This window comes from Brienomyrus brachyistius, chromosome 15, assembly GCF_023856365.1.
Source record: "Brienomyrus brachyistius isolate T26 chromosome 15, BBRACH_0.4, whole genome shotgun sequence".
NCBI lineage: Eukaryota > Metazoa > Chordata > Actinopteri > Osteoglossiformes > Mormyridae > Brienomyrus > Brienomyrus brachyistius.
In genome coordinates this window covers 14,879,001-14,900,554 of record NC_064547.1, presented here as the reverse complement: position 1 = coordinate 14,900,554, position 21,554 = coordinate 14,879,001, and the positions used below count along the sequence as shown (strand labels likewise).

Genomic DNA, 21,554 nt, shown 5'->3' with positions numbered 1-21,554 from the left:
TCATAATTTCACATTATTTGTTCCTTCAGTAGTTTTTTCAATAGTTCACAAAGGTTTAGAGGAATACCAGATATAGTAACACATGTAGCAAATGCTTAATATAAAAGATGCATCATGATTCATTAATGATGATCAGACATGAAATCAGTATGTAACTAACATTTAGATTATGGTTAATTAATATTTATTTGTGCCACCTCATGTAAAGTGCTACCTTATTCTGTTTTGTGCATTCGCCCCATTTGGGTCTGTTAAACTGGTTTGTAATTATATATAATTGGTTTATGGTTAATTTAGTTTTATCCGGTGCTGTCCCTTTTGTGCTGAGTGCGTCACCGTAATGTAAATAATACCCTGTCTTAGTAGCTTTGCATTGTGCCGGTTACTTGGTTTTCATTGTTAGCTGTTCTCTTTCATTGTGATTCATTGTCTAATTATTCTCACATTGTTAGGCACTTGCTTCATCTGTTTGGCACAATCCTCTCATTTAGCTGAATTCCCAGGCCACTGATGGTGATCTAAGATCTCACCTGGCTTATAGATGCTGAATGGCGAAGAGCATCAGGTTTCTCGGGGCCAACAAAGGCATTTTGTCCCTAACAGGGGAAGATGTCTGCCAACAACTAGAAGGGGCATATCATGGAAAATGTGCTAACAACCGGCATGCAGTTATTACCGGCCAAGACGTGATGTGGGTTCATGTCACACTGCGTCACCCACAGCAAGGGAAATGTGACACCACCCCATCGTCTAGCTGATGTGGCTTGGAGCATTATTAAGGGTGGTGTCAAGAACAGGAAGTCTCCCGGGCCTCCGGCTTCACAGGGACAGAGGCACTGCACTCACCTTACAGCCAAGCACACTGCTACCTTACTAATGTTTACCTGCTGTTACTTAACTACAATACTTACGGAACCAATCAATAGTCTAGACACACTATTTGTCTGTATTTTAGCTATGTTATTCATCTTACAGTAAAAGGCCTAAAGACGATGTAGTAATACATATCAAATGTGGCAATGACCAAGAGAAAGGTTCAACATCTTAAAATTTTCTCAAATTTTAGACTCTTCAAAATAGCCCCCTTTTGCATCATTGCCGACTTGGCATTCTTTCAACCAGCTTCCAGATGTAGCCAGCAGGAAGTCCTGAAGGAGTTCCCACGAGTTCTGGGCACAAGACGGCTACCTTTCTCTTACTCTTTGATCCATTTCATCCTAAACCAGCTCTATAGGGTTTAGGTGGAGGATTGTGGGGCCTGGTCATCTGTCACAGCACTCTGTCTATTTTCTTGTGTGCAAGATAATACTCACTAAATAACTTCAAGATTCTTCGGGTTTTTAATCATGTTGAGAAACCAAAAGATGGGGGACACAGGGTGCAGGAGGATGAATCAGGACAAAAATAAACATGGTTTTATTCCAAACAGAAAAGACAGGAAAACCACAAGGACTGCAGAGGAGCTCAAACCTGGGGCTAGCAAATAGACTAATGAGGATAACAACATCAGTGTCAGGACTGGAAAACACCTTTATACAAAGACTAATAAGGGAGCAGGATGAGAGTGAACAGCACACTGACACAAACAGCACACTGACACAAACAGCACACTGACAGAAACAGCACACTGACACAAACAGCACACTGACACAAACAGCACACTAACAGAAACAGCACACTGACACAAACAGCACACTGACACAAACAGCATACTGACACAAACAGCACACTGACACAAACAGCACACTAACAGAAACAGCACACTGACACAAACAGCACACTGACACAAACAGCATACTGACACAAACAGCACACTGACACAAACAGCACACTGACAGAAACAGCACACTGACACAAACAGCACACTAACAGAAACAGCACACTGACACAAACAGCATACTGACACAAACAGCACACTGACACAAACAGCACACTGACAGAAACAGCACACTGACACAAACAGCACACTGACACAAACAGCATACTGACAGAAACAGCACACTGACAGAAACAGCACACTGACACAAACAGCATACTGACAGAAACAGCACACTGACAGAAACAGCACACTGACACAAACAGCACACTGACACAAACAGCACACTGACACAAACAGCACACTGACAGAAACAGAAACTGTGGCCGCTTAATATGGTAATTATTGATGAAAACTTTTTTGGAAAGTGAAACAATATTAAAATTGCTTTATTGCGTAAAAAAAACTGTTTTTGTTTAGTAAAATAATGTTTTTTCGCTCTTTATACTGCCGTCTTGTGGCAAAATATAAATACTGCAGTTTGAAAACAATTAAATGATTTAGTATTTAGCAAGAATATAGAAAAAATATTTTCCCACGGTCTACTAGCAGCTTTGTGTGGTAATTGTTAGTACTAAAAATACATTGGACCAAGTCAAATTATTTTAATAAAGAATTAACATCAAAAAGCTGGTAGTAGACCGTGGTACTGCAATTTCGAGAAGAAATCATTTAATTGTTTTCAAACTGCAGTATTCAAATTTTACCACAAGGCGGCAGTATGAAAAGTAAATAAAAACGAAATTGCAATACCTACGTTCGAACACAAGATGGCAGCAAGAAAATAGGAAAATTATTATGCTGCCATCTTGTGTTCGAACGTAGGTATTGCAATTTCGTTTTTTTTTTTCAAACTGCAATACCTACTTTCGAACACAAGATGGCAGCAAGAAAATAGGAAAATTATTATGCTGCCATCTTGTGTTCGAACGTAGGTATTGCAATTTCATTTTTTTTTGTTTTCAAACTGCAATACCTACGTTCGAACACAAGATGGCAGCAAGCAAATAGGAAAATATTTATACTGCCATCTTGTGTTCGAACATAGGTATTGCAATTTCGTTTTTATTCACTTTTGATACTGCCGCCTTGTGGTAAAATTTGAATACTGCAGTTTGAAAACAATTAAATGATTTCTTCTCGAAATCGCAGTACCTACTTTTGGCCACGAGATGGCAGCAAGAAAAGTTAAAAATTATTTTCCCACGGTCTACTATCAGCTTTTTGATGTTAATTCTTCATTAAAATAATTTGACTTGGTCCAATGTATTTTTAATACTAACAATTATCACACAAAGCTGCTAGTAGACCGTGGGAAAATAATTTTTCTATTTTCTTGCTGCCATCTCGTGGCCAAAAGTAGGTATTGCAATTTCGGGAAGAAATCATTTGTTTTCAAACTGCAGTACCTACTTTTGGCCACGAGATGGCAGCAAGAAAAGTAAAAAATTATTTTCCCACGGTCTACTATCAGCTTTTTGATGTTAATTCTTCATTAAAATAATTTGACTTGGTCCAATGTATTTTTAATACTAACAATTACCACACAAAGCTGCTAGTAGACCGTGGGAAAATAATTTTTCTATTTTCTTGCTGCCATCTCGTGGCCAAAAGTAGGTATTGCAATTTCGGGAAGAAATCATTTGTTTTCAAACTGCAGTACCTACTTTTGGCCACGAGATGGCAGCAAGAAAAGTAAAAAATTATTTTCCCACGGTCTACTATCAGCTTTTTGATGTTAATTCTTCATTAAAATAATTTGACTTGGTCCAATGTATTTTTAATACTAACAATTATCACACAAAGCTGCTAGTAGACCGTGGGAAAATAATTTTTCTATTTTCTTGCTGCCATCTCGTGGCCAAAAGTAGGTATTGCAATTTCGGGAAGAAATCATTTGTTTTCAAACTGCAGTACCTACTTTTGGCCACGAGATGGCAGCAAGAAAAGTAAAAAATTATTTTCCCACGGTCTACTATCAGCTTTTTGATGTTAATTCTTCATTAAAATAATTTGACTTGGTCCAATGTATTTTTAATACTAACAATTACCACACAAAGCTGCTAGTAGACCGTGGGAAAATAATTTTTCTATTTTCTTGCTGCCATCTCGTGGCCAAAAGTAGGTATTGCAATTTCGGGAAGAAATCATTTGTTTTCAAACTGCAGTACCTACTTTTGGCCACGAGATGGCAGCAAGAAAAGTAAAAAATTATTTTCCCACGGTCTACTATCAGCTTTTTGATGTTAATTCTTCATTAAAATAATTTGACTTGGTCCAATGTATTTTTAATACTAACAATTATCACACAAAGCTGCTAGTAGACCGTGGGAAAATAATTTTTCTATTTTCTTGCTGCCATCTCGTGGCCAAAAGTAGGTATTGCAATTTCGGGAAGAAATCATTTGTTTTCAAACTGCAGTACCTACTTTTGGCCACGAGATGGCAGCAAGAAAAGTAAAAAATTATTTTCCCACGGTCTACTATCAGCTTTTTGATGTTAATTCTTCATTAAAATAATTTGACTTGGTCCAATGTATTTTTAATACTAACAATTACCACACAAAGCTGCTAGTAGACCGTGGGAAAATAATTTTTCTATTTTCTTGCTGCCATCTCGTGGCCAAAAGTAGGTATTGCAATTTCGGGAAGAAATCATTTAATTGTTTTCAAACTGCAGTATTTATATTTTGCCACAAGACGGTAGTATAAAGAGCGAAAAAACATTATTTGACTAAACAAAAACAGTTTTTTTACACAATAAAGCAATTTTAATATTGTTTCACTTCCCAAAAGAGTTTTCATCAATAATTACCATATAAAGCGGCCACAGGACCGTGGGAAAATCATCAATTTAATGTTAAAATTGCAATTATGGGGAAAAATGATAATCTGAATATTCTCATAAGGCCAGCAGAAGGTAGTATGTAAAATTAACAACTATTTTCCTTGTACTGGTTTGTAATTCTGCTGAGGCCCCATGGGATTAATAATTTGCCCCATCTTGCTCTCCATAAAGGCAAGAACAAGCTTGGGGGTCACAGTGAAGAGACTGCTACCTTGAGGCCCCCAGGGTTTTCAGGTCTTGTTCAAAAGCGTGTGGACATGTGGCTATTCTGCCAATTCTGAGCACGAACTGTCGACCTTCTGATCACAGCCACAGTCTTAGTCTGCTGAGCTACACACTCATTATATGTATTTCACTCTTCTGACCCTTATTCTTAAGTTGTTGTAGTGTTTCCATCATATGTAAGAGGGCCTGCCCATCAGAGTAATGTACATCCTGTGACATGTATTGACTATCAAGACAAACTGAAACACGGTGTATTAGGCTGTCAATGAGTACTGGATTAGGGCGAAAATCTGTCTGATAATCTACCTATTAACTAGAAGAGTACAAACTGGAGACGGATCCCGTAATACAGAGGGATTAACGTCTGTGCCACATCCAGAACCATTCAGTGTAGGAGTCTGGTGGTTCTACTGGATACTGACAAGTACCCAGCCCCTTTGTTCCCTCTGATAATCATCAGTCCTCCTCTGAATGCCTTCACCACTCTATTCCTGAATAGGTACACATTTAAATATGCTAGCAAGATCAAGGTATTGGGATAACCGTTAGGTTCGCTGTTCAGAGAGTTGCAGTGAAAACCATCATACACAGCGGCCCTTTCTGGATAAGATTACCTCCCTCTGATCTAACGGGTCAAAATCAAAGCAAGGTGCATTGCAATGTCTGACACCCAGCACACTACAGCATATAAAATACAGGTATCCATCGCCTTCCGCATTTGGAACCAGGACCACTTGTTGCAAGTCAATTTGGGCGTATCTCAAGTTATACGAGAGAGGCAAGGCATTAAGGACAGTATACACAGTACTGAAATAATAATGTACATATTAAACCACAGGGGCGGCATGGTGGTGCAGTGGTTAGCACTGTTGCCTCACACCTCTGGGACCCGGGTTCGAATCTCCACCTGGGTCACATGTGTGTGGAGTTTGCATGTTCTCCCCATGTCGTCGTGGGGTTTCCTCCGGGTACTCCGGTTTCCCCCCACAGTCCAAAAACATGCTGAGCCTAATTGGACTTGCTAAATTGCCCGTAGGAATGTATGTGAGAGTGCATGGTGTGTGAGTGTGCCCTGCGATGGGCTGGCCCCCCATCCTGGGTTGTTCCCAGCCTCGTGCCCATTGCTTCCGGGATAGGCTCCGGACCTCCCGCGACCCAGTAGGATGAGCGGTTTGGAAAATGGATGGATGGATATTAAACCACAGCACTTAATAAACAGATACTGCACTTACATTTCACGAACACAGCACAGATTCCACTAAGAAATCAAAAGATGCATGTGATAGCAAACAGTGGGAGCTGAGGGAGAAGCAGTGGTGAAATACTTTATTGTACAGTAAGTTTCTTTTTATAGAATGAAATAGCATACAGGGGACGGCATGGTGGTGCAGTGGTTAGCACTGTTGCCTCACACCTCTGGGACCCGAGTCCCCCCCCCAGTAATTGGAGTTGCTAAATTGCCCGTAGGAGTGCATGTGTGAGTGAATGGTGTGTGAGTGTGAGCTGCGATGGGCTGGCCCCCCATCCTGGGTTGTTCCCTGCCTCGTGCCCATTGATTCCGGGATAGGCTCCGGACCCCCCGCGACCCAGTAGGATAAGCGGTTTGGACAATGGATGGATGGATGGATGGAAATAGCATACAGATTAAGCACCTGTACTGTGCTATCTGCTTACAGTAGCTGTCCATTGTAGATACATCACTGTATGCATACTGTATTAAGAGCTAGATAAGGACAGTGGGTCATTATATGGCTTGCAGTCCTGCTCATTTTCCTGCACCCGTTACACTAAGTGATACCCCCACTAATGTCCTCTTTCATCCACTTTCGGGCATCTCTTGATCAGTGTATATTTTTTACTATGGACCTTGGACATACATGCGATTGGACACACACACACACACACACTAATTACCTAATCAACCATCTGTGCAAGCAGGTAAACATTTACCATCTATATACAGTGCTCAGCATAAATGAGTACACCCCACTACATTTGTCAGAAAACCTTTAGTTTCCTTTCAGAATCAACATTTTCTATGAGATACTATATTACAAAATACTCTCACAAATGTGGGCCATTGATTGCAAACAAGATTTGTTGATTTGCACACACAAAAAAGTGATTTTCCTAACAAATTCACTCAAGCCCATGTTGCAAAAATGAGTACACCCCAATTATAGTCTTAGGAGAAAAGCCACACTTAAGACTACAAAATTCTAATTAACAGGCATTCAACCACAGGTGAGTCTAATGATTCATTTAAGAGGTGTCCAGCAGACAGGTGACTATAAAAGGGCATTACTTAACAAAGAAAAGCCCTTCCCATTTCATGCTGTCAGCAATGGCTCCACATGGAAGAGAAATGTCACAAAATCTGAGAAAGGCAATCATTTCTTTACACAAAAAAGGTGAGGGCTACAAGAAGATCAGCAAAGCTTTACCTATCAGTCAAAATACTGTAGCAAAAGTGATCCAAAAATTTAAGAAAGATGGAAGTGCAACGATCTTACAGCGACGTCCAGGCCGTCCACGGAAGTTAACATCTCGAGAGGAGCGTCTGCTGATGAGAAGGGTTGAAGAAAATCGCCATGCAAGTTCACTGCAGTTAGCTAAAGTAGTAGAAAGCCAAACTGGAGTGACCGTTTCCCGTGACACCATACGGCGCACACTGCAGAGGAATGGCATGCATGGGTATCGTCCACGAAGGAAGCCTCTCCTAAAGCCCATGCACAAAAAAGCACGCCTAGAATTTGCTAGGGCCCATGCGGAAAAAGATGAAGACTACTGGGACTCTATACTCTGGAGTGATGAGACAAAAATCCCTGTTTTTGGAACTACTTGTTTCAAAACTGTATGGCGTCCGTAAAGGTGAGGATTTCAAAGAAAAATGCATGGTGCCTACAGTGAAGCATGGTGGTGGCAGTGTCCTTATGTGGGGCTGCATGAGTGCTGCTGGTGTTGGGGAGCTGCATTTCATTGATGGTATCATGAACTCAACAATGTACTGCTCTATACTGAAGGAGAAGATGCTGCCATCTCTCCATGCACTTGGTCGTCGTGCACTTTTCCAACACGACAATGATCCAAAACACACATCTAAAGCTACTGTTGCATTTCTGAAGAAGAACAGGGTGAAGGTGATTGAATGGCCAAGTATGTCTCCTGATCTGAACCCAATCGAACACCTGTGGGGAATTCTGAAGCGACAAGTTGAGCATCACTCTCCATCCAGCATCCAGGCTCTGAAACAGGTTATTCTTGAAGGATGGAAAAAGATAGATGTTGCAATATGTCGCCAACTTGTTCATTCCATGCCTAGAAGACTTGGTGCTGTCCTTAAAAATCACGGCGGTCATACAAAATACTAGATGTAGTACTTTTTGTTGCAGGGTGTATTCATTTTTGCTTCAACCAATTTGAGTAAAACTGAAGATTTTGTGATCTAAGTTATATTATCAACCTTAATTTCATGTTATGGAGTTAAACAAGTGTTCAATAAAACTCAGCCTTGTGAAAATTTTGGAAGTTATTCTTTTGTTCATTGAGCTACTGATTACATTCGTACTTTTCAAAGGGGGTGTACTCATTTATGCTGAGCACTGTAAGTATTGCACATTGCATAGAGAGTGTCCAATCTATATTAAAGGTGACTCGAAAGAAGTCAGACTTCAGTAAAGACTGTAAATTGGCAGCCATAACATAAGCCGTAAATAATTACCAAATGAGTCATCCCATTTCGGAAACATTTATTGATATTCTTTCATAACACAGACATGAGTTTTTTTTTTTTCAACTGACAGCATCCGATCCAAATGGGATTCCCATTTCCTTTCTATGGGATCCAACAGAACATGGGCTGGCCATCAGTCAACATGCCTTCAACTGTGCAGGACAGGACCCAGTCCAGGCCAAATCTCACGGTGCTGGTGTTGATAAAAAAATGTAAGGAACATGCAGCTGCAGCTCACACACACAGTCCACAGCATCCAGAAAAAGGTCAGGCCTTTTTCTTCTTTAGCTGACTCCGCCCAGACCGCGCCCCCTTCTGGGCGCCTCGCACTATGCCTTTGAACTGGCCCTGCAGCTTGGCTCATTTCCTGTTTCCCAATGCAAGTCATAAGATTCACCCGTAAATGATATTTTGAATTGAAACGATATTTATTACTATTGTTTAGATTAAATATATAACTGTTTAATGATTGAATATAACTTGATATTGTTGTTTGTGTTTAGTTTGAGGTTCTAGTTTCTGTCTTTATCCGCTTTCGTTTCAGTAGGCAGCTGGTTCATCCCAGGCTCAGGGTCTCTCTGCTCTTCATCAAACCCACACCCCCAGTTTGGGAGCACCCTCTCCCTCTCCTCTCCCCACGGCTGTGACCGTTACTCCTCCTTGAGGAGTAACTGCTCCGCCCCCTATCCCAGCCCCTATACCCACAGGAGTGCATCACCCAGTGAGCAGCCGCCCTGCCTGTCCCCTCACACAAGCGCACACTGAAATCATGGTCCTAAGCTCTCTGTGTGGGTCACCACGATAGTACAGCACACCGACGATTACCCTCTGACTGAATCAGAATCAGCTTTATTTGGCCAAGTATGTTCACACATATTGGGAATAGTCAGACATTTAATCAAAATAATTAAGACAAGACATAAACATACAGTTCTGTTGATATGCGACGCATATAACCTCTGCATTCACAGCACTGCTTCAGTTATCGATTGAAGAGCAAATTTCCAAAACTCACTCAGTCCGATAACCTAAAGTAATAAGTCATAATCCTCTTCATACGTTGCAGTAATGAGAATGAAATCTCACTCAGTGTTTATGTAATCGAGTGATGGAATTTCGCGAAATTTCCAAAAGTCCACAGAAATCATCTGAAAAACATTCCTACGGACTGAGTTTTTGATATTTGCTTTTCAATTAACACAATTTTCTTCAATCTGAGGTTTAACAGAATTCAGCCATATGCTGTTCAAAAAAAACTCCACAGAACAAAAACAGAAAGGACTTTACATCTGTCTGAAAGGAAAGTTGACACAGGCTACAACAGTGAACAAATCAATCAATATATTGAAGTTAGGCATTAAGTAACTGGAGGCAGTATATACATAACATGATGACATGCCTTTTCTGTACTGACCATATTAAGGACGCTGTAACACTGCCCACCACATACCTGCTTCATTTATTGTTTTATACTTGCAGCTGCTTAGTCAGACAGCTCGTCTACCTGTCTGTCCATGTTGCCGTCCCATGACAACTGGTCCAGCCTACAGGTGCCGTCCCATTCCGGCATGTTACCCATGAGTCATAGCGGCACCTCTGGGAGCAGCTCCAGGTGAGCCCGGGTGATGATAAGCAGATGATAATTATAGCCGATTTTTCCCTTTTTCTTTATGTCTGGCATTTTACCATCTAATATGCATTTTTTTTCTTTTTATGCACTTTGAGATGCGTCTAGGTCAGATACGACCAAAATTTTTCTTATTTCAGAAGTGGAAAAAAAATATTGCTTTCAGACTCTGTTCAGTTGTAGCTTTTTAAAATAATGTACCTTGATTTGTGTTTGTTTAAAATGCCATTACCTGCTGATTACTGGGCCGCTGAAAATGTCTGGCCCAGCTAAATTTCTTGGTTTGAAAATCTGGCCCAACTACTTTCCAGACCTGGACTAGCTCTACTGAATCATACACAAATGTTATTCTGTTATGTGGGCTGTTGTGATAGGGAGATTTGCAGGATGCTGCACGACGGGTGGTGTCCCTGCTGCAGAATGCCCTGTCTGAACCAGCACCTAGAGACAGTGAGGGTTGTTGTTATCACCTTAATATTGTATATAAGCAATCTGTTATTTCTTAACTAATTTAATTGTAATGTATTCTTCTGATACGTATGTTGTGCACAGCTAACAAAAAAGAGAAAAATGCAAAACCAAAGGAAGGCTTTCTTTTCTCTTAAAAGTCTTTTTTCTAAACCAACTGAGAGTCAGTTAGAGGGGTGTTCATTAACAGTATTGTTGCTGGCATTTCTGAAAATGTGCCAATTTTAGTCAAGTGGCTACTTTCCAAATGCAGTCCCTGGCCAAGATGAAGAAAGCCATTAAGTCGGGTTAAAACAAAATTCATGAAGACTACATGATAATATTAAGCACTGACATAACAAACAACATTTTTACATGCAAAATATACAGGAAATATACACTGCAACAGGCTAGGATAGACAAATAACCAAATACACTTGCAAGCCTTACCACTTTAGACCCCAGATTAGAAAATTGGTGAATGAACATATATTTTTTCCAAGTTTTGTTTTGCTTTCAAGTTCTCACAAATAATAAAAAAAAAGATTTTCCCACTATAGCCAGATCCAGTTTCTGTGTGTGTGTGTGTGTGTGTGGGGTGGGGGTGACAATTTGTAATAATAACTATTTCCTGCTGAAAAACACTGGTAAACTATCCACATGTCTCTGAATATCTGTGAGTCCCGAGACCTCCATGACACATAGATATAAGTTGCCAGTGTTGATCGGCAGGAAATCTTCTCCAGAGCCCCACCACCACCTCACACCAATCCACCCAGGGCTGTAGATGAACAAACTTCAAATAAATTTGCTGTTAATACATACCGGATCGACTTGTGGTTTGTGTCCACGTGTACCGGAGACAAAGGCCCTACCACTTGACAACCTTGATATGATGCGCATGGTTTTTAATGCGCGCGACTTTTGGCACTAATTTAACGCCATACCCGCCCACACTCTTTCGCCTGTTGAACCTTAGGTCACAGTTCACCTCGGGTCTGCGCTGCCTGTGCCCTTCAGCTAGGAAAATGTTTATTCCAGCCGATGTTTATTCCAGATACAATTATAGGTGGTTTTACATGTTAGAGCGCAGTGTAACTCAGTTACAATATGGAAAATGATCCCGGATACAATGTGTAGCTACATCATGAATTTGAACAAGAAAATAATACTGAAACAGAGACAAAACACATAGTTCACATCTAAACCCTTTAATGTTATTCTGTTATACTTTTAAGTAAACATTTTCGGGCGTTTACAGACAATAACTAGGCTCTAGCACACTGAATGCGATACCTATATATGTTGCATGTGATAACAGATACATTCTTGTCAATTGTTTTCTTACTCATAAAAGTTTAATCAGATGGTAGTTTATGTATTTTACATTGCCCCCACATGCGTGCGCCGGCGTCTGTCCTTAATAAAAAGTAAGTTCTAATTGCGGATTTGTCAGTGACTGAACCTTGTGGCGTTTTGATGGAGAGACCGCCCCCTTTTTGAATTGTGACCTTAATATCCATATTCTGTCCGCCGCGCGTTTCATTTTAAGAGCGCGGGCATGACGAACCATAAGAAAGGTAAGGCGCTATACTATAGCACACTAGCGTTTATTCGGGATGGAGGAGCTGTAATATACTGCGGATTTATCGCAGGCAAGAAACGCATTTATTTATTCTCGTTTAGTGAAATGAGACCCTGCTTGACAGGTGCTCTTCAGAGAAGTATGGAGCATGTCATGTATTGTGCTGAACTTTGATACACACATTTTACAGGTTCAAACTAAGCAGGGTCGTGGTGTTTGCCCGAATAAAAATGAGCTGTCGTTATCATGTGCTTAATAAGAATTTTAATATAATTTACTGAAGTTCTTCCCTTTTTGAGTGAATACGGAAGTGCGTTCACACAATGGACGCACTGCAAAGCAATACTTACGGAAAAGGTGCCAAATATTCCTTAGTGACATTTAAATCACGCTTGAGAGGACTGAGGGTGATTCATCTCCCGTGTGATCCTGTCCGAAATATCAAGGGAAATGCCGAAGGAGAAGTTCAGGGTTCCAAATGTCCCAGCCCACTTTGTCGTTGTTTAGCTTTTTTTTGCTCGAAGCGCAACGTGATGAGTAGTCCTAGGAAAAGTTATAGATGGGGTACATGTGTACGTACAGAAGTGAATAACCAAATAATTTTACCATACATCTCTTTTTTTCAGATGCTGGTAAAGATTCTGCTTTCATTAGTGTCAGCTTTACTGTTTAAGACAATTGCTGCCTATTCAAATGGCAAAATAAGAAATGCTTGCCAAAGCATGAACCCAGAACATGGCTACAGCTCCAGTACAGACCCACCTCCTTACAAACTAACTGTGAACAGCAGTAAATTCAGCTCTGGGGATCAAATTCAAGGTACCTAAATGACCGATTGAGTGATCAATCAAATTAGCATTATTCCCACTATGTCTGAGTTTTCCATGTCGGAGTCAGAGCACTGTGGCTGCTGGATCCCTGTTCTTTTATCATATATAATGTTTTTTCTCCCTTTTTTTAGTAAACCTGTCCGGGGCAGTATTCTTTGAGGGATTTCTTCTGGAAGCTCGGGATTTTGGAAATCCCAAAGGCGGCCCAGTAGGAACCTTCACTCTCGTGGATTCAGCCAAGTCGCAGCTTCTGAAATGTGGCCAGGTGCGTGTCCAGACACACATTTACGGCATTTACTCTTAAGTTTGGAGGAAGTTTACTAAGATGCGCTGGGAATGGAGGATAATGGGCAGCTTTATTAGTCTGCAGGGAAACGAAACGGCTTAATGTCTTAAAAGCTGTTTGTTTCTAAGGGATCAGCTGTGAGCCACACCAGTGCAGGCAGGAAGATGGAAATGCAGGCTCTCTGGAATGCTCCAGAAAATTCTCCGCCCATCGTCAGCTTTCTGTATGTGGCCCAGCATTCATTCTAAACACCTGAATAGCTACAGTAGCTCTTCCTCTGGTTTTGTAACATACAGGGATGTCTTATGTAATGTGTGGGATATTTGGTTACAGGTGTGTGTGTGTGTGTGGGGGGGGGGGTAAACATCTGTCCCTTTTCCCCTTTTGCCAGAGCCAATGATACTGCCCCCCTCCTTTTGAGGTTCTCAGTGGTGCTGTTTCAATACACCATGGGACCCCCCCCTGGCGATTTACTGATCGCTGACATTCACACTAATCAAAACAGTCCCCTGCCATCCACCACCTCCCCTCCCCCACCTGCGCCCCTGCAGTTAGTATGACTATGGAAGGAGTTTGTCCATAATATAATTTTTCTTGCCTACGTCTGCTTTTCTTGTATGTGAATTTCAGCGTGACAGTGGTACAGCACTACCACATTTACTGGGAGAGAATTCCTGGTCCCGTCATATCGCAGAGTGGAGTGGCCCCTTCCCCACCAAATCCCACAGTATTCACTGATGGAGGACATGCGACACCATCTCCTCTACCTCCCCAACCTGTGAGTCCAAAGCCAGTCGCTAACATGAGAGAAAGGTGACCATGTCTGTTTCACAGTTAAATTCTTCCCTTAAATTTCTGTTGTTCTTTATTGCCTCAGTTCAGCTCTGAGGGGTGTGGAAAGACCAAATCCTGCTTTCGGGATCCTGCTGCTTGTGTCCCGGCTGGGAACTCGGCCTGTTTCTTCCTCTCCTTCACTGTGGAGGGGGAAGCTGTTCTGTTTGAGCTCAGTGGTCCTGCTGATGGCTACCTGTCTTTCGCATTGTCAATGGACAAATGGATGGTGGGTTCGTCTCGGAGAATCCACATCCTTGTCAGTGTGGACTCGTATAGTCTTTTAAGTAGAATAATTTTACGGTCCTGATCAGTGCTGTGCAGAGACATTTCGAGGGGTAGGGTTAGGCTTAGGGTACATGTCACTGACTGGATGGGGCACAGTCGTGTTGGGGGAGGAGGGGTGGGGAGCTGGCCCCACTAATAAATTCTGCGTGGTTGTCGGTTACCTCAAAAGGGGAGCACTTACAATCGTTAGGGCAAAACGTCCCCCCCCCCCCATATGTCTGATACCCATGGGCTGACTCTGCACCACTCACTTGATGTTCCTGTAACTTTTAGCTATGAATTAGGCATGTAAGCTGTAGGACGATAAAGAGACTCATGTGGCCCTGGGGTTAGAGGGAAGGAAAGACTGGATATGGGTTTAACAAAACAGTGGGAGGAGTCATGGCAAAATAAAGGGAAAGTGTGTTTAGGTATCAGCACTGGGGAAACAGGAAACCGAAACTGCTGTTGGCTGAGGAATGGGCTACAGGCCCGGGATTGACATCGGAGCCTGGGTGTGGATGCTGGGGCCCCAGAGGGAAAGTCGGGCCGGCTGACAGTACTGCTGCCGTCTGCAGGGGAACGACGACGTGTACATGTGCGTGAGAGACGGTGAGCGTGTGGAGGTCAGCGCTGCGTACCTCAGAGGCCGCACGCACCCCGAGAACATTACACAGGTACAGAAATGCATTTCCGGTTAAATGAGCTGCATGTCGTAGTGAAAGGATAAATCATTTTCAAATGGATGATTTTAAAAGATGCCAGTACTCATAATTTTAAACGTGCCAGCAAATTTGCTTTTGTTTTAACCAGCCTTTGAGATTTACCTAATTTATTATTATTTGTTTATTTATTGACCTGTAGCTGTAGTGGATAAATGGTAGTAAGATAGATCGATTGATTACTATTAAACTACCCTAGATGTATACGCTTGTCTAGTCCTCCCCTTTATAACTCACCAGGCACCTCCCCCACGTATATCCACTTGCATCTGCCTGAATTTCTTCAAACAAGGTCCAAATTTAGTGGCGTTTGTGACTTTTGCCATCCTCCCGAATCTCAGAGTGCCTTGAGGGACGTGGCTTGGAGTTGGTCTGGTGGGGTTATCAAGTGCAGGTTCCGCAGAGGTATCTACACCCCTCAGAGTCCCAGCCGGTTCCTCCTGAATGAGAGTCACTACCTCTTCTTGGCTCACGGTCCCGCTAACAATGGTGAGCCTTTCGATAAACTTCAGCAGTTTTAATCTCTTGTTGTAAATCAGGCTTTACTGTATAATCATGTATGGCATCTAAGTTTTTGGGTGATTCACATTCCAGATAACGTTCATAATGCTACTTTATAGTTCCAAGTGTACGGTTGAGACGAAGTCCATTGTCACTTGTTATTGTAATGTGTCCCTTAAAGTTGATGGGACTAATTATACTTGGAACTGAAATGGCAGACGCTGACACTTATTAGACATGGAAATGATGATGTGTAAATCTGCGTAGTTATTTCCAATCTGTCAGCAGATATCTGCTATTGAACATGAACCCAATGGAGGTGTCTGCAGAGCTGCTCTCTGCAAAAGCTCATTCAGGCTTTTTCTTTGATAACTGAAGGCAAGATTCACAGACACGACTGCCAGCCCTTTATTTCAACCAATCAGAAAGTAATTTCTGGAGAGCCTGAGGATTTAACTGGCTCACGTTCACCAATGATAATGAAGTTTCATGGTAAGTTCGCTCTTATATTAACATGTGACCTTGCTCTGCTTGGATGTTTAACCTGTTTTATTTGTTTACAGTTGTACATCATGGGAGGCCCATTGCATGTAGCTGAACCGGTTCAGGTGACTGTAGAATGTCTCTGAGAAGTTTCCCAGCCGGATTACCTGCATTTGAATAGACTCTAGTTCACATTGTATTGGTCACGTGACCGTTGGGACTTGTGCTTTAAGCATTTCCCAGAAGCCACTTTACCAGGTTATGGTCTCATCAGCCAATAAACAGAACATGAAAGAGGTTGAATGACACCTTCTTTTTGGGATGTAATTATAGCTAGTTATACCTTCACAAGGATGATGAATCCATGTTTCTCACTTATGAATCTATGAATTTGTACTTGCCAAAGTAATATTTTGCCAGGAAACTAGGTGAAATATTAGGGTAACTCACAGTCCTTTTAAAATAATTACAGTGCTCCGTATTGTCTTCATTAGCATGCATGCAGGATATTTTTAATTTGTTGCTTGCGTGTGCAGTTGGTTGTAATTGAGATAACTGAGGAGCTGCAATTAAATGTTTTGCAATGTTTTACAAACGACTGTTGTCCTGTTGTTTTCTGGCAGATTGTGATTTATGTTGAAAAGGTTTTTCAGTTTAGAAATAACTGCTTCTCTTTTCATACCAACAGGATCGCTTATGCTTATTGCCTGGATGACATCTGTCAGTGCTGGAGTTATGATAGCACGCTATTGTAGAGATGAGTGGCCTGACTCTGCACTGTTTGGACAGACTGTTTGGTTTCAGGTTGGCTTCGTTTTTTTCCCCTAAAGGTTTAACAGAGATCATTTACTAATGCACTGAATGTTTTTTTTCCCATTGAAATATTTATTTATGAAAACGCTAATGGGCGTGTGGTAGCACAGTGCTTAGCACTGTTGCCTCACACCTCTGGGACCAGGGTTTGAGTCTCCACCATAGCTCCATGTGTGTGGAGTTTGCATGGTCTGCTTTTGTCATCGTGGGGTTTTCTCCAGGTACTCTGGTTTCCCCCCACAGTCCAGAAACATACTAAGGTGAATTAGAGTTATCAAATTGTGTGAATGGTGTGTGTGTGTGACCTACAATTGCTTGGCTCCCCATCCTGGGTTGTTCTCTGCCTTGTGCCCATAGCTTCCATGATCGTCTCCTGACCCCTGGCCAAGCAGGTACAAAAGATGGATGGATGGATGGATGGCTGGATGGATGGACGGATGGACAGCACTAGTTTACAGCAGTTGTTTCAACGTCTAGTTTGGCACTTTGCACTCACTACAGTTACTGTAAGATTCTCCAGAACAGACTGCACCTGTAAACGCAGTGCTGCTGTGTTCCTTGTTAATCTACCCTTTCACTGAGGTGTTGATTAGCATGTAGCAGCTAAACACAGCTACAGCGTGAGTTTACTTACTCTGGGTTTTCGCTGCTGTTTCTCCAGGTGCACAGGGCATTGATGATTTTCACAGTGTCACTCACCTTCTTGGGATCCATCCTGCCCTTCGTGTACAGAGGAGGCTGGAGTCGAGTGAGTGCCCATGTCAGGCTCTATTTTTCTTGTGCTATTTTCCACAAAACCAGCAGAGGTCTCTCTGGTCTATCAGTTTCTCACGCTTGTTTAAAAAATGTTGTAATATTTTTCAGTTCATTTTTATTTATTTTCATTTATTCTTTGCCTGTTGCCTTAGTTCTATTTAATCTTTTTCCAGACTGTTCTTCCAGGCACAAAGGGCTGTCAGTTGACCACTGATGCATGTTGTTCGCAATCAGTACTTATTGTTTTTCTGTTTGAAGGTCTACTGGTTTCTTTGCATGAAACCGTCTGAATGGTAATGTGCTGTGTGACTGTCATGCTCCTATTACTACCACTGATGGCAGAGAGAGCCTGAGCACTTGTTATGTTTTTGGCACAATGGAACTGATCCTTGCTGTTGCCGCGTTCTGTGCAGCGTGCAGGAGCTCACCCTTACCTGGGCTGTGTTGTCATGACTCTGGCCTTCCTCCAGCCCATCATGGCCGTCGTTAGACCACCTCCTGACTCCGAAAGGTAAGGCCTAGTGGGTGTTTTCTCAACTAATTGAACAAGCTCTGTTTGAAACATCTCTATGTAGCCAAATTCGTGAAGACTGCTGCCTTACGAGGTTTGTCACTGGCTCTGGTAAATAACTGACCTCTTCTCAATCTTTACCTTCAGACGGTGGATGTTTAACTGGCTGCATCTGAGTGTCGGTACTGTTGCAGAAGTAATTGCAGGTGAATGGCTAAGTGCAGATTTGTTTGTGCTGTCTTTGAACGACACAGTAATTGCTACTAAATTAAATATTCTCTTCCCGCAGGCTGGTATGCTTTACGGAGTGTTAGTTTTGGCATTGAGGGTTTAAAGATTGCTTTTTGTTTTAATATGCAGGCAAATAGCCTGTAAAGCCCCAGTGCTGTATATTCCAGGCTGCTGAGTGGAGTGTCAGTGCGGTGTAATCACTTGGTAAACCGTGACTGTCTACCTCTAGTCCTCGCCATGTTTCTGGGGATCCGTCAGCAAGCTCTGCGTCTCCCGGAACCCGGATCCACAACTGTGCTTGCGGGGTCCATTGTCTGGGGGGTTGCTGCCCGCCTGCTGTTGGAGTTTCACAGCAGAGGTCTTCTCAAAATAGGTTGGTGCATCTTCTGTGCCATTTCCTGCTGTCAAGGTTCAATTTCTTATTGGTTTCCTTAGTAGAATATTGAGTTGATACAGATTTACCTTCATTTCAGTGAAAATTGGTTTGGAGCTGGAAGGTAAAACACTCTGGATTGAGTGACATCTTAGTAAAATTCTTGCATGCATGGGGGGGCCCTCATTGAGTGAGATGCCTTTAATAATAAATGATATGGTACAGTGGGGCCCCTCAAGGGATGAGGGTTTGATGTTGGTCTCTGGCTCTGTGGTGTGGAATTAGAAAGTTATTCTCTGGTTTTCATGAGTCCAGAGGTAGTTTGCTTTCCCTGAAGATGCCCACCCTGCCCTGCCTTGGAGCCCCATTTCATCCAGGGCAGGACTGCCCAGTGCTCCTGGAGACTGTCCACCCTGCAGAGCCTTAGGTGCAGCCCGAATTACACACCTGACACCGATAATCAGGGCCTTTCTGTAGCATCTCAGTATTGGAGTCAGCTGTGTTGCAGCTACATGTAAGTGGGCTGTAGATCTGAGATATTACTGAAGGGCCTGGTTATCTGTATCAGGGGTGTTAGGCTTAGGGTGCAGATAAGCTCAGCAGGCGGGTGGATTTCCAGGAGCCGGGTCAGGCAGCCCTGATCTGGGGTATCCTAGGATTCTCACTGAGATCCTGTAATGGATGTGCATTAATAGATTAAAGAAAATTAAATAGGATTAAGAGAATAATCCTGTGAATCAAGCAGGTTACCCCTGAATTTTCACAGGGACGAGTACCTCCACAGATCAAGAGGCGATCTTGTCCAGTCAGCCTAGTCAGTGCGTGAGGGATCATGAGGTAAAACATCGACACTGAATGTTTTAATCCTTCAGGAGAATGATAAACTACCGTGCTTCTTATTGTAACATTTTTTTTTATATATTATTATCTCTCGTTTCAGGGAAGTCAGTTCAGAAAAGTTGTTCTCACAGTCTTCCTCTGTGGAAACATCGGATTCCTGAGTGCACTCTTACATACCATAAATAACATGTGACAAAACCCGCAGCTGGCTGTTTTAAATGCAGATCTAGCTGAAGTGTGAATTCCCAGACTCCCCTACTGCCACAACAGGGACTCGGAGAGCTAAGTTAAAAAAATATATTTATTAGCTTTAACAATCAGCCCTCCTCCCCCCAAACTGGCCCACCCATCCAAAATCCCAGCTTTTCTGCCCACTGGACAGCACATTGCAGAAAATGTGCACAAAATTGGGACTCGGGAGGCTGCTGACTGGACGGGCGGCTGCAGGACGGGATGCACAGGAAGGTAGCCTCAAGGGAATGCATCGCACACAGGAGCCAGTACACATGAAACAGGAAAACACAAAAATGGACAGACCACAAGGAACCTACAAGCAAGGTTCTAGTTGCCTAGCAGACCAGCTGCAGAACTACAGCTCATCAAGACCCAGGAACAAGATGATGACCAATCAGGATTAGAAACTTGACAAGACCCTCCAATCAAAACTGCAGTAACAATGCCAGCGTCCCTGAGCAGAGCCTACGGGTAAAACACAAACGAGCTAAATGCAGCCCAACAAACTAGATTCTGAATCAAAAGAAAAGCTGAACCCTGAACTCAAAAACCTGGGGCCAAGACCCACTGGCACAGAGCCAGGTCTTACAGGCAGGTGTGACATTTCCTCTTCATGCCAGGCTTTTGGTGTGACCAGGCCAAGGTTCAGGTCAGTTCCTTGGTGCTGGCTTACAGGCCCATCGATGGACAGGCATCCATCTTGGCCCCCTTTGGTCAGCAAACCCGCATGACTGGAGCTCCCTCCACCATGTGAGAAGTGCCACTCCAGATGGTTCTCTTGTGTCGTCCCCTGTGGTGGAATGAGCTGCTGAACCACATCAGGTCATCAGACTCCCTCTCTACCATCAAGAATCACCGTAAGACTAGATTCCTCATTATGTTCCCCGGATGTTCTTATGTTAAACTTCTGGTGCTTGAACCAGATTCTTCCTTTTTTTAAAAGTTCTCATATATCTCCTGGTCCAACGCTGCTTACTCTTCTACCTGGGCATTGGTTGGAAGCTCAGCCTAGCTGCACTCATGCCTAGTTGCCTCCTTGACAAGCCTATATGTTTGTAACGTGCTATTTGCCTCACTTGTATGTCACTTTGGCCAAAAGCGTCTGCTAAATATGTAAAATGTAAAAGGCAAACTGGTAACAGAACTGGAAAGTTTGTCTTTTGCCTCAAGCTACAGTGTCTCTAATATACTAATCATTGGTGAATGTGTAAAGTCTAAAAGGCAGTTATACTTGCAGTTTTACCAAATAAATGATTCTCACTGTGTTAGTCTGTAACAGATATACTTCAAAGCTGAAGTATGTAAGTATTAGATATACATGCCAGAGGCTCTGATTACTGTTTAGGGTGATTCAGTATTTTTACACAGATTAGCTCCAACGCACAATTTATTATTACTTTTTTTAACTTCTGCAATTTTTGCACTTTCCTATATTGCTTTAATGAAATAAAGAAGTACTTTAACTTTATTAAATGTGTATTGTTTCCTAGTGTCACTGAAGGCATGTTTTTGAACTGATGTGGAGACATTTACAAACTACTATGGATTATTGTGTAAAGTGCTTTATTGTAAATCTCGAAATATTTTGGGGAAAC

The 21,554-nt window shown here is 42.3% G+C and overlaps 1 protein-coding gene across 3 annotated transcripts; it reads left to right on the top strand.

The window, feature by feature from the left end:
- Positions 1-12,186: 12,186 nt before the first annotated feature.
- frrs1b (ferric-chelate reductase 1b) lies at positions 12,187-21,432 on the top strand. Of its 3 annotated transcripts, none has more exons than XR_007382540.1 (16): positions 12,187-12,276; positions 12,908-13,100; positions 13,243-13,376; positions 13,526-13,620; positions 14,028-14,175; positions 14,275-14,457; positions 15,074-15,172; positions 15,559-15,706; positions 16,097-16,210; positions 16,890-17,005; positions 17,676-17,762; positions 18,184-18,281; positions 18,429-18,487; positions 18,742-18,885; positions 18,986-19,722; positions 19,826-19,903. XR_007382540.1 is itself a non-coding variant. In XM_048976593.1 (16 exons), the coding sequence occupies exons 2-16, from the start codon at positions 12,908-12,910 to the stop codon at positions 19,916-19,918; spliced, it is 1,782 nt and encodes a 593-aa protein (XP_048832550.1). In that variant the 5' UTR covers positions 12,187-12,276; the 3' UTR covers positions 19,919-21,432. The 3 variants fall into 3 exon arrangements, 2 of the variants coding, with proteins under 2 accessions (XP_048832550.1, XP_048832551.1); XM_048976593.1 differs by having other exon boundaries at positions 19,652-19,722; positions 19,826-21,432; XM_048976594.1 differs by lacking the exons at positions 12,187-12,276; positions 12,908-13,100 and having other exon boundaries at positions 13,247-13,376; positions 13,533-13,620; positions 19,652-19,722; positions 19,826-21,432.
- The last annotated feature ends 122 nt before the right edge of the window (positions 21,433-21,554 follow it).